Source organism: Limanda limanda, chromosome 2, assembly GCF_963576545.1.
Source record: "Limanda limanda chromosome 2, fLimLim1.1, whole genome shotgun sequence".
In the NCBI taxonomy this organism is placed as follows: Eukaryota; Metazoa; Chordata; class Actinopteri; order Pleuronectiformes; family Pleuronectidae; genus Limanda; species Limanda limanda.
Window position 1 is genome coordinate 6116559 of NC_083637.1, and position 17500 is coordinate 6134058.

Sequence of the window (17500 nt, forward strand, 5' to 3'; positions counted from 1 at the left end):
ACAGAAGATAATACTCGACGAGCACGGCCAGAAGAATGAAAGAGACACGGAATGAGCCACATATCAATCTGAGACAGGAGGAGAGATTTATTTAAGCTCCGTGAATCCTCTTTCCTTCCTGATGCTTGTATTCAACGTGTCCCCCCCCCCCCCTCTTTATGAATGCTAAACGATCCATGTACCAAATACTCTCCTCATGTCAGAGTCTTAGTTTGAGCTGTGTTCTCGACTAGGCCGAGGACGTGTTTCCCTTTCTCCTTCGCTCTCTAATCCCTCGTTCTCTTGTGTCTCCGCCCCTACAGAGCAATCAGTCTGGACAATCAGCTGGTCGTCCTGGCAACCACGGCGACGGACGCGGGACGCTACCACGTGGAGGCGGTGAACGAGATGACGGGAGAGAACGTGACGAGTGCGGCGGTGTACCTGAGCATCTCAGGTAAGAAGAAACGCTTCCACTCATCTGAAAGGTTTGGCAGGAAACCAGCAGACGCACTAATTAGCGTTTGCACTCAGAGCTTCGGTTTGTTTCATCAGAGGCTGACACATAATGAAATGTGACTGATTGTGCATTAGGAGCTTCTCAGACCCTTTGAGGAGCTTCACAAGTCATCTGTGCTGGAACTGAGGTGGAGGTTCAATCGGGTTTTAATGATCTGAATCTAAAGATTTATTTTCTATTTGTTGGCTCAGAAGACAGTTTTGTGATGAAGCCTAATTACTGAGGGCTGCTGGAGGAACTGGAAACTGAGACGAGCAGCACAACACACAAACAGAGGATTAAAGATATATCGTATATATCAAATATGCTTCAAACAAACTACCTGTTTGTCTGAATCTGTGACAAAGTGATGATTCTGAACCATTGATTAAGAAACTAAAATTAATGATGTCATATAAATGAAAGATGAGAGAATTACTTGATGCAGTTAGATTGTCCCAGTATAGAGGAATCAACACTCTCTCGTTAAGAAAACTCAATTAACTGATTCTTCTTTTTGCTAAGGACATAAACTTCCACTTTGGACTTCGCATTAAACTGTTAGGAGCCTAATTGTATTGTAACTTTAGAGCAAGTAACTTTTAGCACCGACATAATCTGACATTTGTCATTTAAACGAGCAAAAGCAACTGTCAGCTACAGGAAGATAATTCTGCTGACCTGACGTTTCAAACATTACTAAAGAGGTTAAAAGATTAAATCCAGGAACTAGATTAGGAAGTAGATTCATCAAGCTCTGTTTCGTCTCGTTAAGAAAACTCAATTAACTGATTCTTCTTTTTGCTAAGGACATTAACTTCCTTTTTGGACGGTGCATTAAACTGTTAGGAGCCTAATTGTATTGTCTCTTCAGAGCAGGTAACTTTTAGCATCAACATAATCTGCTGACCCGACGTTTGAAACATTGATTAAAGAGTTTAAAAGATTTGTGACACTTTTAGATTTCTATGTGTATTTTTCTTCACCTCAGAACCCGACTTTAAACCAGTAACAGTAGATGAGACTATAGAGCCAGTTATGAACAGGATGTGTGTGAGGACCGAGGATCCGACCGAGCTGAGCTGTGGTTCAGATCCAGCTGCTGCCAGTTGTTCAGTAATAGAGTTTTTTGTTCATGTTTGTTGTTTGCAACACACGTCTGAGATCGAATACCGATACTTGTTCGTCTCTGTGGTCACTTCCCTCCTTTTTTGCTCTCTGGTCTGTGTTTCCTGTGTCTCTCCATCCACAATTTAACACAAACTCTGCCCTTTTTTTCTACTTCTCTCCTCTTCTCTTCTGGCCTGTTCATCCCAAATGTCACAACACTTGAACGGTACAACTCTGCTCCGTGTTTACTTTCATATCAGAACGATGGACATTCTGAAACAATTCACAGGGTTGAAGCCTCAGAGGGAAACAGCTCGGCCAGTTGGTGGAAACATTATTTTATGTGTGGTTTCTCCAGTCAGAAGTCCTTCCATCCCTTTAAACATTAAATTAATAAGTAGCTGTAAACCATATCCAGAACAACAGTCCCGTCCCAGACACTGTCGGCTGTTTATTATATTACAGAGTTTAAAAGGATTCAAGTTTCCACTCTGCTACAGAAGTTCATTTGTATGTGAATATTAACAAATGACACAAAGAAGCTGATAATGGCGAAGGGGTTTTTGGTGAATGTGTTTCTCTCCCGCTGTGTTTCAGCCTCTGTCACCTCCTCAATCCGTGAATCACCTTTTCACATGATCCTTCTCCGTGTCTCTGTGGTGTCTCCTCGGAGGCCGGAGGACAGAGCGCTCACTCGAACAGTCTTTCAGCTGAAGTGTTCACTGTAGTTAAATGAGAGAGGGAGGGAGCGGCCTGTCCCTTGTGGCTCTATAGAGTTTTAATTAGATTCCTTTTACAGGGTTGTATCCTTTGGTATCCTTTGTCACACACTCACACACACACACACTTACACACTTACACACTTACACAGACCCACACAATCACATAAATATACGCACAGCACCTTGTTAGAGCTGTCAGGGTAGAGTGCTCCCTTGGGCGTTTTTTAGGAATGGTAAGGGTATAGTTAGGTTTCGCTGATCAGACTTCGGCCATAAACGTCAGCCTGTGTGTGTGTGAGTATGTGTGTGTGTGTGTGTGTGTGTGTGTGTGAGTGTGTGTGTCTGTTTATCAGTTAGTGTTGTGTACAATAAACATTTCTTGGGTAAATAACCTTTGCTATAAAACAGCAGATCTGATTCAGTTATTTGTTATTGAGGCTCTGGGAGAAAATGAGGAAAGATGAATTAAATACAAACGAGTCAAAAAAAATAAAAAATAAGAAAGGATGGAATATAAAAGAGAAACAAGACTCTTTCTCTTCTTGTCTGGTTTTCTGGATCAGTCTTCACTTTCTGTGGTTATGGATCATCTTTATGAGTCAGTCATATTGGTTATATCACCCAATACGCATTATTTTTTGCCTGGCCGGACTCGTGTAAGGAAAATTGAACAGTAGATGATGAATTTGGCTTGAAAATATGTCTGTATCGATAGATTGGGTTTTTTCTAAATCACTCTCTCCTCAGTTAGAATCACAGCTACAGTGTGGACATAATGATCAGGATCTGCCAAGGGTTTTTTCTGGCAGGAAATTTAAGGGAAAAGAGGAATTTGTGCAAATGAGATTAGATTAAAGTGAACTGAAGTGATGAGAGGTTCAGGAGGTTAAATGACGCGAGTAAATATGTGAATGAACTTGAGCAAATTGTGTTTTTGTTCTTCCCTACCTCCTCTTTTGTGTGTCTTTTTTCTCCACCTCCTCCCCCCTCTGTTTCCGGTCTCCTCTCTTTCATGTTTTTCCTTTTTATCCCATTAAGCAGCCGGTGCAGGATCAGACGACTGAAGTTCGTAGCTGTCAGTCACGTTTCCTATTCCTAAAAAATCTTGTCTTTCTTTTCATAAATTCCGCCGACTAAATGAGATACCTACTTCCTATTCTTCTCTTTCGCACTTTGATTCAGACGTTGTGCACAACAAAGACGAACAAGTAAGAAGTAGGATTGGTAGAGAGAGAGAAAGAAGAGACTGGATGAAGTGAGTCATGGGTGCAGATCAGGATACGACCTGTTAGATAGAAGAACGTCTGAGGGGGAAATGTCTCTGTCTGTTTTCTTTCCAGCAACACAACCACACATTTCACAGTGAACACTTACACCTGGTGTGAAGAACTGACGCCGCTGATCCGATTCCAAATGGATTGAGCACATGAAAGTAAATTGTGTATACGGACTAAGTGCTTTAAAGTGCATTTAGCCATTCACACATTAGTTATATATGCTTTTCATTACCACCACAAAGGAGGACACACAAAAACTATTGCTTGGATCACCAGGGAAACTTGGAAGGATGTGAAGTAAAGTCTCTCTATCTGCTTTTCTTCTACTACTTCTTTTCTGAAACAAACACATTTCAGATGTGGGAGATCTGATCGCACTGGAGACATCAATATCTGAATCATTTATGATTCTAACATGAATAGATTCAGAGATACAACCTGGATACGAGTCAAGCGTTAATATTTAGGTATAAATTGAATCTTGGGGTTGATCCTCACAGCTTGAACCAGCTCAGAGAAGTGACACCCGGAGAGTTACATGACCCACCTACTTGACATATCCATTATCTGCATGTCCCCCGGCCACTATCCTGTAAGTGTGGCACATATACGGCCGAAAATAAAAAGCACTAACTGTCATCCGTGGTTGAGCCGGAGCAGCCACAATTGATAGCAGCTCAGCCGCTTGGTGAGAGGTCACACACTGTAATCACTGGAAGTACAGCCCGCCTGTAAAATAAACAGCTCCTGGGGCTTTTTATCACGGCCGACAGCGAGTCGGTTCCACGAGACGTTTCCACCCCCCCCCGGTCAGACTGAACCGGCTGCTGATTGGACAGAAGTTGGATTTTGAATATTGGAGGTCTATGTATTCTAACTGTGTTATTCAAGCGAGTGAATATCAAGTCAGTGCAGAGAATCTCATCAACGCAGCAACTCCAGGGAGAGAGGACTCGAGGAGCAGGGTGCTGGTCATTTAATCCCTGCGTGTGTGTGTGTGTGTGTGTGTGTGTGTGTGTGTGTGTGTGTGTGTTTGTGTGTTTTTGTGTGTTTTTGTGTGTTTTTGTGTGTTTTTTACATTAGAGAGAAACAGAATTCTAACGGCCTCAGGGTCTTTCTGTTAGTGACAGGAGATGAGGATCCCTCCTCCAATTAATTAAGCTCCGTGTGTACCTGACATAATTTCCCGCTCGTTCTCTTTTCTCTCTCTTTACCACGCACACGCTCGGCCTGTCAGTCACAGCAGCAGTGGGGGGGGGGGTTCCCTTGTTGAGTGTCTGCGTGTCGCTGAGCTTCTCTCCAGTTCACAGCGGTGGAGGCCTTTGTAGATTTGTACTTCAGTCCATTACAGCGGCAAAATATCCCCAAAGAGAGCACTCGCAGGAGGGAGACTCACACACACACACACAGAGACACACACACACACACACACACACACACACACACACACACACACACACACACACACACACACACACACACACACACACACACACTCACACACATATACACACACACATGAAAGCACACAGACATGCAAATGCACACGCATGTAAAAGATGCACGCCCAGAAAGCCGAGCTGGGCTCCATCAAAGACGAGCACTTTACAGAATAAAGAAAGGAGACAAAACGGCTGGAGCCATTAGACTCACCGAGATAAAGAAGTGGAAGCGTGATAAATATAATCCGACGTGTATGGATCTCACAGATGAAACAAGAGGAGGAGGGGTCACGCAGGGTAGACAGGAGAAGAGGGAACAGAAGACAGGATAAGAAAAGAACGAGTGGGAAGGGGAATGTGTCGGGCGCATAAATGCTGATATAATAACTGCGAAGACTTAAAATGCAATCTCAGCTCTGGGCTCAATAGTTGATCAGCTGCCTTTATCTTTTTCTAAAGAGAAGACAGTAATGTCACGCCTATTAATGATTGCTGAGCTTTCAGAAAATAGCTTTGAGTAATACGTCCGAACATAGAAGCCCAGCGTGCAGAGTGCTCCCTTTTAAAAGAGTGATCCAGCAGTTTTGTTCCTCACTTGCATAAAGTTCGGCGACTTGTAAGACACAGACTTTATAAAAGTCCGAGCTGTCGAGGCCGAGATGTCCTGACTTTAAGTCCCTAAATGTAATTTATGGCATCTTCTTTTTCCCGTTGGACCTTCTGGTAAACGCTCACATCTTTCAAACATCCAGTACGTAACAAGATGTCTCATTTCTCCGACTTAACAAAGCTCCTTCCACAACCTCAGAAGATCCTCACAGGCTGAGTCTCTCTGTCCCTGACGAGCCAACGGAGCTCCATGAATAAAATCTTTAAAATGCTCCACACAGCACAGCTCTGTAATTACTGCGTGTACCGGCTGAAGTCGAACCAAACTCCTGCTTCCAGAAATAAGACAAGGAAGTTTGAAGAGGTTGTTTGAAATTGTCTCCGACTCGGCTTTGAAGCTTCATAGTTCTGCACAGCGTTGATTTGTATTGTAAATTGGATTCTGCTGCATTTATATCTGCAAGAACTGTATTCAGAGCTGAGCAGGACGCATCAGCTCCCAGTTCATAAATACTTTGTTAGAGATATGAAATGTCCTTTCATAACCCTAATCATCGTATGTCTGCCTGGAGGTGGGTGTGGTTAGTCTGAGTTTGATTACCTCGGCCTGGTGATTGGACGAGAGTCTGTCTGAGTTTGATTACGCCCCCTGTCCTCTACCCGGTTTCTCCCTTGTCTCCCTCCTGCCGCCCCCCCCACGGCCCCGGGAAGTGACCGAGTGGCCTTTGTTCAGGAGCCGAGACTCAGACTCATGTAGCGTCTGACTCCGCTGACCTCAGCACAACCCAGACACACTCGCACGCTGTCACACACACACACTCCGGGGGATCTGATGTAGAAGCAGATATTAGTTTATGTTTCGTTTGGATCATTCAAACACTATACGTTTGGCCCATGACACACAGGCTACAACTCTTTTCAAAATCTTTTACATAGTTTTAAGTACTCGTTAGACACCGTAACCGGTTTTCAGTTTTCCGTTTGTTCGGCGACAACATTTGTGTTAATATTTTGCGCGTGCGTGTGTCTTTGTTTCATTTAGTTCGTTCTCTAATCATCTTCCCTCCCCTCCAGATGTTTCCGTTCCACATCACTGACTCTTAAATGAGAGCACGCTGCCGATGTTTGTGTGCAAGTGTGTTTGTGTGTCTGTGTGTGTCTGTGTGTGTGTGTGTTTGTGTGTGTGTTTGCTCCAGGTCCCATCCCAGTTGTTCTGCGGCGCGTCTAATTGGAGGTATTTTAGTTTCCCTGGAGAGAGAGTGTGTTGTGGAATCCGGGGTTTGTGTGCATGCATGTTTTGTGTGTGTGTGTGTGTGTGTGTCATTGCATCATTTGAAAGTTCAAACATAAAGAGTCCTGTGTGTTGTCAGGTTGTTTGCAGCACTGCAGCTGTCGTGATGTGATCAAGGTGTCGACTGCATGACGATGTGTTGATATCATTCTGCTGCACTGTGTCCCGACCGGCTTTAAAAATATAACATGTAACAACTCCTCGTTAAAATGGCTACAAACAACCAGAACTGTTACATATGTTCTAAACATGTGGACTAGCATCGTCAAAAATGTTTTTAACTGTGTTCCAAGGACGTTTCATTCTGGCCACGGTGGAGGTCACCCTTTAATTGAGTCACGTTATTAGGACCCGAGCACTGACATCAAAGGTCAGTTGAGGCCCTATTGAAATTGTAAGGATTATTATTATTATTATTATTATTATTCAGGCAAATGAATTGGCTTTTTGAGGGCTTTACCATGCTCAACTTCTTACCAAAATTTGCAGAAAGCTAGAAAGTGGTGAAAATTTACGTATTCTGGAGTAATTTTCAATGGGCGTCACAAAATGGCTCAACGGTGCCCCCCGAGACCCCTGGAAGGTGTTCACATTGACCGGTCTTCACAAAAATCAATATACAGGTGTATCATGACTAGACAAACAAAAAGGTCTTTCGGTGCAACTGGAAAAACACAACAGGAAGCCTGCTATTTTGCATTTAGTGGCCATTTTGGCCATATTCCACATTTTTTATTTTGATGTACTTGTACCAGGGCTTTCATCGGATCAACTTCAAATTTAGTTTTTATTATTGTTTAAAATGAGATACTCCTCACGGCTGAAGTTCCATCTCTTCGGTTAAGGAACCACAGAAACCCTCTCACCCACATGGCAACACAACTTGTGTGTCACAGTTTGCTCTCTAGTATGCAGCTCCAGTGTTTGACAGGGAAAACGTCCCCTGGAGTTTCTAGTCAAACCAGTGAGAAGCGAACGCCACGAGACCCGAGGAGCAGCGAGACTCTCAGATGTTTTTTTTTGGCTCGTGACCCATAAACATAAAACAAATGACAAATTGAAAAGTGTGTATAAACTCGCCCCCCCTCCTGACAGGAGCACAGGTGCGAGCGCTGAGCGGTGACACAAAATCTTTCTCCTTCCCTCTCAGATGACTGCTCTTAATTAATTAACAGCAGAATCTATGGCACTGTTAAGAAGCAGCTGCCAATTATTATTTAACAGCAAGATAAAATGGCTCAAAGATTTTATAGATATGCGCAGATGCTCTTATTTTCCTTTTAGTTACTGTATAACATTTCTTTTTCGCTGGGTGCTAAACTGCAGCAGATCAGAAAAAACACAGGATTTGATAAGATGAATCTTAATAATGGTATTTTCAGAAGCGTTGGGATAGAAGAAACAAACATCGCACTTACCCAACGATATGAAACAAGGAAGATCCTTGTGTTACCACGATCAACAACAAACCACTCGATTAAGCTGCTGAATGCGTTTGTTGACACTCAGGAGCTGAATGAAGAAAGGAAAATAGGTTTTTGTTTGAAAAGTGATTGAAAAAGTGATGAGAGCCTTAAAGGAGCAATCTGTAAAAGAAATGTACCTTATGGACACGTAAAGTGTTTAAACAATTTGTCAATTTAGTAGATCAGCACATGACCAATCTGCAACTATTTGGATATTTGATTAATTCATATCATTATTTCTAAAGTATTTAAAATATTCAATTGTTTTTGCAGTTTTTTGTTGCTACTACTTCTATTGTTATTTTAAATTTGCTTCATATAACGATTCTCAAAGAGACTTTACATTGGTTAAAAACAGAAAATAAAATAACTAGATGTATAATTAATCATTTGCAATTAGTTGGAGTAATGTTTTGAAGGTGGGCGGGTCAATGCAGTCTCCTATGAGTTGAGGAAGAGACGGCTCTGTCGCCCTATTTGGGTTTCGTACTTGTAATCAAGCAAAGTAAAGACATTTAAAATATTAGAAATAACAATTTTAAAGAGAATTTAAAAACCAAATATCTAAATAACTTGTTTTTTCTGGGCTCTTAACCCAAAGTCTGGTTTCAGTGGCTCCACAGAACCTTGGACTCTGATCAGTACAGCAGCCTTCATGCCCCCCCGCTGGGACTGTGCTGGAGAGTTTAAGTGAAAACAACAAGCAGCATTCAGCAACCTCCGAAACGTACTTTCTCCTGTTATTTGTGCAAGCTGTTGGTTTAGGACGGGCAGATCCAGCACTTGCAGCAGAAAAACCTGATTTAAACTTGTACTGTTGAAACTACAGTTTGGAGACAGACCCAAGCAGCACAGACGCTGCAGTGTGTGTGAACGCTCACTCACCAAATAACTGCACAGCATCAGCCTCTCATTCTGTGACCATCTGGGGCCGGATGCATTAACTTGGTGGTGGAGAGTTCTGGTCGTGGTTCATTACAGAAATGAACCTTTTTGTCAGTTGCTGCTAAACTAAAATGGATTAAACGTTAAATATTTATGCATTAAAGCAACAGTGTGTGTCTGTGTGTGTGTGTGTGTGTGTTGCTTCATCCAACTTTCCTTCTTTAATGCAGCATCAAGTTAGAACATTTTAATTGTGAGATGCTGAAATCCAATGTCAGATATTCTGAATTAGTGTGTTTAATAGTTGTATAATCTTTTGTTCGTTGTGAAGAAACTCTCGGCTCTTCATAATTGAGGTTGCGTAGGAAGCCTGGATTCAAGTCGTCTTATGTTGATCACCATCGTGAAGGTCACTTCACAGAATCACCGGTGCATTAAATTGCATGTAAACCTTGAAGAGCGTGTACCAGTATGATTGAGTCTCTTTTTCTAGAATGGTTATATATCTATACCTTGTATCTTCGGCCTGGCGCGTCACTTTGAAAGATCTAACCTTGGCTGAGGACGCATTAGGTTTACAATGATCTCTTTTGTATCCTGAGTCTGGTAATTTGAAGTCTACAGATGTGGAACACACATGCACGATCAGACAAATAGGCCCTTAATCCTCTGTGGTTTTGTTAAAAGGACTTTGCTAATGAATCGCTGCTTTGATTAATTCCTGCTACAAACTGGTTGTGTCTGGAGTTATTATATTCAATCTTTCAGCAGCGGGCGGGGGGGATCAGACGTCTCTCTGCTGATCCCCATCTCTCTCCTCCGTCTGTTACCTTTGTCTCCCCTCATTTCTGTCTCTCCCGGTCCCTTCTCACTTCCCCACTCAGTCTAATGAGGCTTCTCTGTGGTTCTATAATTAAAACCCCGGTGTACAGACAGAGAGACGGCGTGATGGAGGGACGGACAGGAAACTCAAGAAGTACAAGAAGTGTGCATCGCTGTGTGTGGCTGCGTGTGCGTCGCTCAACTCGTTCCACCCAGTTATGGATTTAATTGCAAGCGTGTTTTACAGCATGATGGGACAGATTAAGAAGGATGCCCGTGTGCGTGGCTTTGACACAGCATCTTACAGGCCGACGCCCACTCAAGGGTTCTTCAGATCCTCCTCCGCTCGGGGAATAAAACGACCAATAGACAAAAAGGGAAGTGGTGAGAGATCGAGGCGTCTGGAGGGAGAGGGAACGGGCAGAAAGTCACAGACGCTGGATGTAACAAGTTCCTGAAGAATCAATGAACAAGAAGAGGCTGTGGAGGTGAAGAGGCCGGAGAAGAAGAGGAGGAGGTTCCAGGGAAAGTCTGGAAGTTTGACTCTGAACAGTGAACTCTGAGCGGTGAAGGGATTGAAGGGAGGTGGTAGTAGTCCAGCATATTTGCTCCATTCAAGTCACACAATTCACACTTTAAAAACTTTACAGTGAGTCCTTAACATACTGAGATCAAGTGTGTTAATTTAGTTTTTGGGTAACATCAAAGATGTTTCTTCACAAGGAGTTCCCTTCATGTCTGAATGGGTTTTCTCTGGGTTCTCCTCCTCCCTCAGACTGTGTTCATGCAGATTGGGGTTAGGGTGATTGGTTGTTGCTCTCTGTACGTCTGCCCTCTGATTGGCTGATGACTTGTCCAGGATGTAAATCAGCTCTCGTACCAAGGTCAGTCTGGACGAATGGGATAAAACAAGGTCTGATGATTAACAGCCACAGATTTCAGATAGTCAGCTAAAGCAGGATTAAATAATGACCATCAGATTGTTACTCTTAAAAGTAAACTTAAACATACTTGCTAACTTTTTCAAGACACAGCTTTGCTTGGTAACAGCCAGTGGCAGTTTGTCTGACCCACGAATGGAGGTTAGTTCACCTCAGTCTGCTTCCAGCATAAATTCAGTCCTTGATTTTATTGGAGACAGGGGGTGCACGGAGGTTAAAGTTACCAGACAACTTATGTTTTAATTAATGTTCAGTGGTGTAGAGGCAGAACCTTACTCAAACCTCGAGTTTGAGTGTGTGTGTACGGTTTGTGTTTGTGTGAGAATATGAAGCAGATGGAAGAATTTGCGTGGATACGTTTGTTTCGCTGGAGAAACGCAGCAGCAGGAGGATGAAATATTGTGCTGTCTGTGCAGAGGATACAGTCGGAAATGTAGTTGATGTCCCGTCAAGGCTGACTAATGCACATCTCCAGACAAATACTGTGGACCGACACCGGCTCGGCTCCCTTAAGGAGATGAGATGCACGAGCACACACCAAACACACACAGGAAACGGAATGAGGTGTCAAGTGTGCAGATAAGTAGCGTCGGGCTCGTGGTTTTAATGATCCTGCCAGTCACACAGCTGTCCTTATGGCCACCTCCCCCAAACTCTGTGTGTGTGTGTGTGTGTCAGTGAGCGTGTGTGTGTGTCAGTGAGTGTGCATGATCATTAACATTCTGAATAGCAGTTTTGTACCAGCTAAGGACTCGTGTTGTATGCAGTGTTCGTACACACAGACTCAGTTCACAGTTTTATTTTGATACTCATCACCGTGTGAAAAAGCGTGAGGCTCCACGACTCCACGCCGAGCGGCTCACCGGGAGACGCTGTTCATTTGCCAGCTTGTATCAGCACACACACCCAGTGCATTCAGGGGGGGTTTTCATAACCACGTTTCAGAGGATCCAGCTATACAAAAGGAAATATGACTGCGCGTGCAAACACACTCTCTCCCTTTGTGTTGTCTGCGCTTCCTGCTGGGTGTGATGGGTTATTGGTGGAGCAGGCCAGTCAGCAGATGTTAATTTGAAGCAATAGATGCGGGTGCAGAGAACGAGAGATGAAGAGATAGGATAGAGGGAAGAGAAGAAAGATAAAGGATGTGGTAAATAGGAGATTTGATGAGATGCTGAGGAAGGAGAATGTGTTTAATGGCAGAGAGAAGCCAGTAAAGAGAGATGGGTGAGTGTGTGTTGCTGGTCTCCACCCAGAGGAGACAGGAAAGGAGCTGGTGGACGTGACATTGACAAATTCAGATATTGGAATATGTAGTACAACCAGTGGGGGTGTCGCAGTTTATTTAGAATTGTACGTACAAAGATGAAATATATTCTTTTTGTGATGATCTGTCTCAATTCAGAATTCTCACTGAATAAGCAGAAAAAGCCTTTTACTCCCACTGGGGTTGTTCAGGAAATTCACTGTCACTGTGATGTGTTGTACGACTTGTTTCCACGAGTAAACAAGGCAATTCTTACTCATTAACACAAAAACGTGGAGCAACCTACAACCACACCATCACGAAAATAGATTTTGAGATTTGAAACAATGGATAGAAAATTCTGGGTCAAAGTTTGGGTGTTTGCTGCCTCAAAAAACTACAAAACTGGCAAACAGTATCATTGTTTCTTATGAAAAAACTACAAAACAACATTTCCTTTAAATCAAATCAAGGTGCACGAATTGACTCACTCATAGATATTGGTTTCCCAAATGTGCCTGATCGGTTTCGTCAAGATTCATGAATTATTCTAAAGTAAAATAAAGTTTTGAGCCACTCCCTGGATCTGCTCTACTATTTATTGGGTTCTCTCCTGACCTATAAACCACCACCTCCTTAAAACACACGGCATGATAATCCATCCTGTCATTTTTGCGTAAACTTGCTAAATAACAGACAGACGAACAAAATAGTTGGAATATTACAAGTTGGCCGTGTCGATTTCATCAATATCAATGTTCAAATCCTCACTAATGCTCCAGGAAACGATTTTTTAACTTTAATTTGAAGTAAAAGGCTCAAATAAGCTCATCCTTACGTACCTGAAAAAGACATTGATATCGCACCAAGAGTTTTACATCACGATCATCACATTATGTTGATTTATTGCACAGCGTGTATGTGTGTGTGTGTGTGTGTGTGTGTGTGTGTGTGTGTGTGTGTGTGTGTGTGTGTGTGTGTGTGTGCACTGAAGTTATTTATCCTTGCCGTGCTTCTTTCTAATACATCCACCAAGTACCATTAAGAGATTTACCATTCATCATTAGAGCTGCAAGGTGATGAAGATACATCTTCGTCACTGCAAAATCAATAAGAGGGGAAGATACATAATAATGACTGTACAAACAAAATCTGTTGTATTGAATGAACCTGACAGTTTATTCTTGACCTTGGAAAACAGTTGACAAAATAATTTTGTCCATTCACAGAACTCTTCCTCTCTTCTTCTGTCCACATCCACTTAACTTTTACCAGAAGTCCCTTTGACATGGATTGAGATTCATAAACCTGGTGATGTTTTGTATTCTCACAACTATAAACACAAACATTAACACACACAAGTCAAAGTCTTCAGATCCAAATGGAGGCAGACACTTGACTTCACACATTGATCCCATTTATTCATTAGCTTCTGTGTGTTGATCTGACACCACGGTCCGAGACTGGGGGGGTTCTTTTGATAAAGCCTTGCTAAATTACAGACACTTTTAACACCTGTTTGTTAATTCACAAGAAGAGCAATACATAATTGTGTGTGTGTGTGTCTCCTCCTGTCCCATACGCAATACACGTGTACTTAAGTTGTTTTTTTACTTGGTTTATGTGCAAATGAAGAGAAGGTAGATGAGGACAGAGAGGGATCAGGTACCAGAGAGCATCGGAGACAACACCCGAGTGTGAAGCTGTGAAAAGCTTTGAGGCTGATGGAGATGGATCGGGAGGAAGAAAGAGGCAGAGTGTAAAAGTTGAAGATTGAGAGAGGATGCTGGAAACAGGAATAGATCAACAGGATGTTTTAATCCAAATATAGTTTTTCCTCCCTTCTCTTCCTCCCTCTTCATCCCAATGTTACTCCCCTCCACCTCCCCTCCCACCTACCTGGTTGTTTGGAGTGATTGAAAGAAAGTGGGAGATGTGTGTTTGTGTTTATTACACACACACACACACACACACACACTTACATTACAGCAGTGTTTGACTGACTAACAAACAGACGGATGATGTCCATTACCAGTCATGTGATGTCCGGAGTCTGGTGAAACAGCTTCAGTAAGATCTCACAGATCTATCGCCGTTCTAATGAATCTGTTAAAGTCCAGACCCGACAAATCAATATCTGAGCCACACAATCTATTCAGCTATTAATCAGACACAGGCCTGAACTCTTCTTCGCCCCAATGAGTGATCGCTTTACATATAAACACAGACGTAAAGACACAGGCACAAAAAACACAGATAAATGTGGACGTGGGTGAGATTGGGAGAATGAAATCGGCTGTTCTTAGTTTCAGCAACATAGTTTAATATTCGTGTGTCAGTTGTTAGCACAATTTTGACAATAGAAAACATTTGCAGGTGAGATACTCGAGGATACTTGTGAAAATGATTTGCTGAGTCGCCTCAATTCCGTTCTTAACTTTTTTGAGGCATCGTTTATTCAGTTGTTAGAAGAAAACAAAGAGATTATGTGAGTGAGCAACAACTGACATTAATCTTGTGAATATAATCAGCTCCTTTGAGGCATTGGCCTGATTTAAAAACCACATCAGAGCTGCAGATGGTCAATAACCAGCCACAGCTTATTTCCTGGCAACTCGAAGTCAGTAAAACAAGTTGTAAACAAAACAGTGCCATAAAATAACCTTTTAATTATTATTATTTGTTTTTATTTCTTATTTATTTGGAGATTATTAGCTTATATAAAGCTTCATATTTTGGGGATTTGTGTTTTTGGTGTGATAAAACTAACATTCTGTGTTATTTCTCACATGATAGACTATGACACACATTACAATGGTTTATCCTTTTCTCTCAGGAAATAGTCAGTGGCCTAATCCCTGCAAATATGCAAATATTGATGCAAACTATTACCAAGCATGTTGTAGTCTGTTCTCACTCAGTTGTGTTCTCCTTCCTGGCTGCAAAGAACAAATGTGTTTGTAACATTTGTCTCCGTGTGTGTCTCAGTGTCCTGTCTTTCGTACGTTTCAATTATTCTATCAGCAATTCTATTATTAGCCTATGGGAGGCGCTATAAATCATTTCGGGACAAATAATCTCAGAGATATTCTTCTCCCCTGTAACACAGACCTTGAAGTCCTGGGCTCTGGGTGATTTATTGCCCCCGTGTCAGTGTGATGGGCTCCGTGTGTGTCTTGTCTTCACAGTGATGTTAATTGAACTGTCCTGTTACCCACTGAGCTGGAATACACAGGCCTCACTGTGTTGTTGTTGAAGTGAACGGAATGTAATTAAATTGAGATCTGATGCAACATTTAGACTAAAGACGCTTTTAGAAAACAACAATCGCACAAGTCTCACGTTGTCTTGGTTTCCATGTGTGTTAGATGGTCCAGTGTCAGTTTAGCTGGGTGAGATGAATGGATCCTAAATGGTTTTGAAATGATATAAATAGATTAAGAAGCTAATTTAAATACAATGGCATCTTATTTTGTTATGAAAGTGTAACAAGCGTCGACCTTGTCACCGGCAGGTTGTGAACCAATCATGGCCAAGGGATGACCAATAAAGGATTATCTTAGTTTATCGTATTTAGATTGTATTGCAAAGTGTATTTTTTGTATACGGTAAATATGACAGTAATAGTAATAGCATTATGTTTTTTTGCCAGTGTATTCTGCATCGTTTCAAGTTGTATTCTGAAGGGTTGGTTTATAAAGGAAGTGGAGCCTGACCGATTTATCAGTATTGGGCAAAAATATGTTCTTAATAAAAGTAACATATGTCTTAAATTATAGTTATTCATATTAAGGTTTATGATCAAACTGTAAAATGTTAAGCCTCAGTTACATTTATTCATCATAAGGGAATGATAACTATATCTCAGGAATTCCATTTTTAAAAAATATGTATATCTGCACATATATTGATGTCTGAAATGTTTGAATCCCTAAAATAATTGTGACAGCATCAGACTCTGAAAAATCCATATCTGGCTCAGAAAAAGATTTTGTGGCAACAGTCACACTTTTGATGCATCCAAAATCCATTTAGGTTTCACTAATTTTGACTCAGGAAAGAGAAGTCACCATATATCTCTGACAGTTGTCACATGAAATGTGTCCTGACTGCAGGAAGAAGTAGATAATAAGAATAAGTAAGAACACTCAGTGAACTGCTGTAACCCACAGCAGCAGCTTCTTCAAGGGAGTTTCCCCAAAGGGCATCAGTAAAGTCTTAGTACAGTATTGATGTTTTCATTCTGCTCCAAAGACTGTGAGTTTGTGAGCGAGTGTCTTAGCCTTCAAGGAAGTGCCCGAGGAAATGCCAGGACATGTAACCCTCCATTGATCTGTCCCGTTCCTCCAGGCCTCGTCCCTACATCCGCTGGCCTGTAGTAAATGAACGGACTGTGTCAAAAGCAGAGAGGCTGCACTGGGAGCAGCGGAGGAGGCTCTGCTAGAAAACCACTCGTTTCTAAAGGAGCCACTTAAAAATTCAGTATCCTCTTATTATGTGCGGCTGTTTAGTTATGCTGAGGGTCTCTTAGACACAGTGCTTTGGGTCCGTGGTACAGAGAGATGCGATTAGAGAGGGATGGAGGGATGAAGACCAAGAAGGAGTGACTGGAGGAGGAGTGGGAGATTGGGGATTACCCTGCGGCAACGTGATTTAGCGATGATGCATCTCCTGGTGTCACTCGTGGTTCCTTCTCCATCTGGTAACTGAGCTGCAGGGAACAAACACATGATATTACTGACCTTTCAAAACACACCTTTGACTTCACCTTCCCTCTGTCTGAGACTTGTCCTCCATGCTGTTTCTCCTGCAGGATCAGAGACCTCCACTTCTCTTTGTAGAGTCAGTCTCAGGGCAGCAATTATCTGTCCTAACGAGATAGAAAACTAACCGAGCTTAACCGTTAATTCAGTTTCTTTGTGTCTGAACTTGACCTGAGCCCAATGTTTGACATGGATTGAGATTCATAAACCCGTTGATGCTTTGTATTCTCACAACTATAAACACAAACATTAACACACACAAGTCATATATTCAGATCCCAATGGAGGCAGACACTTGAATTCACACTTGTGCACAAACACACATTGATCCCATTTTATTAATTAGCTTCTATGTGTTGATCAGACACCACGGTCCGAAAGTGTGTGGGGGGTGCCGTCTTTATTTGATAAAGCCTTGCTAAATTACAGACACTTCTAACACACGTTT

The 17500-nt window shown here is 42.1% G+C and overlaps 1 protein-coding gene across 1 annotated transcript in view; it reads left to right on the top strand.

Moving 5' to 3' along the window:
* The window catches only part of LOC133015761 (protein sidekick-1-like), a 166926-nt gene that overhangs the window by 33520 nt on the left and 115906 nt on the right, over positions 1–17500 (top strand). The window contains exon 5 of the mRNA XM_061083032.1: positions 303–436. Within this exon, the coding sequence (XP_060939015.1) occupies positions 303–436 (134 nt within the window). The remainder of the gene's footprint in view (positions 1–302; positions 437–17500) is intronic.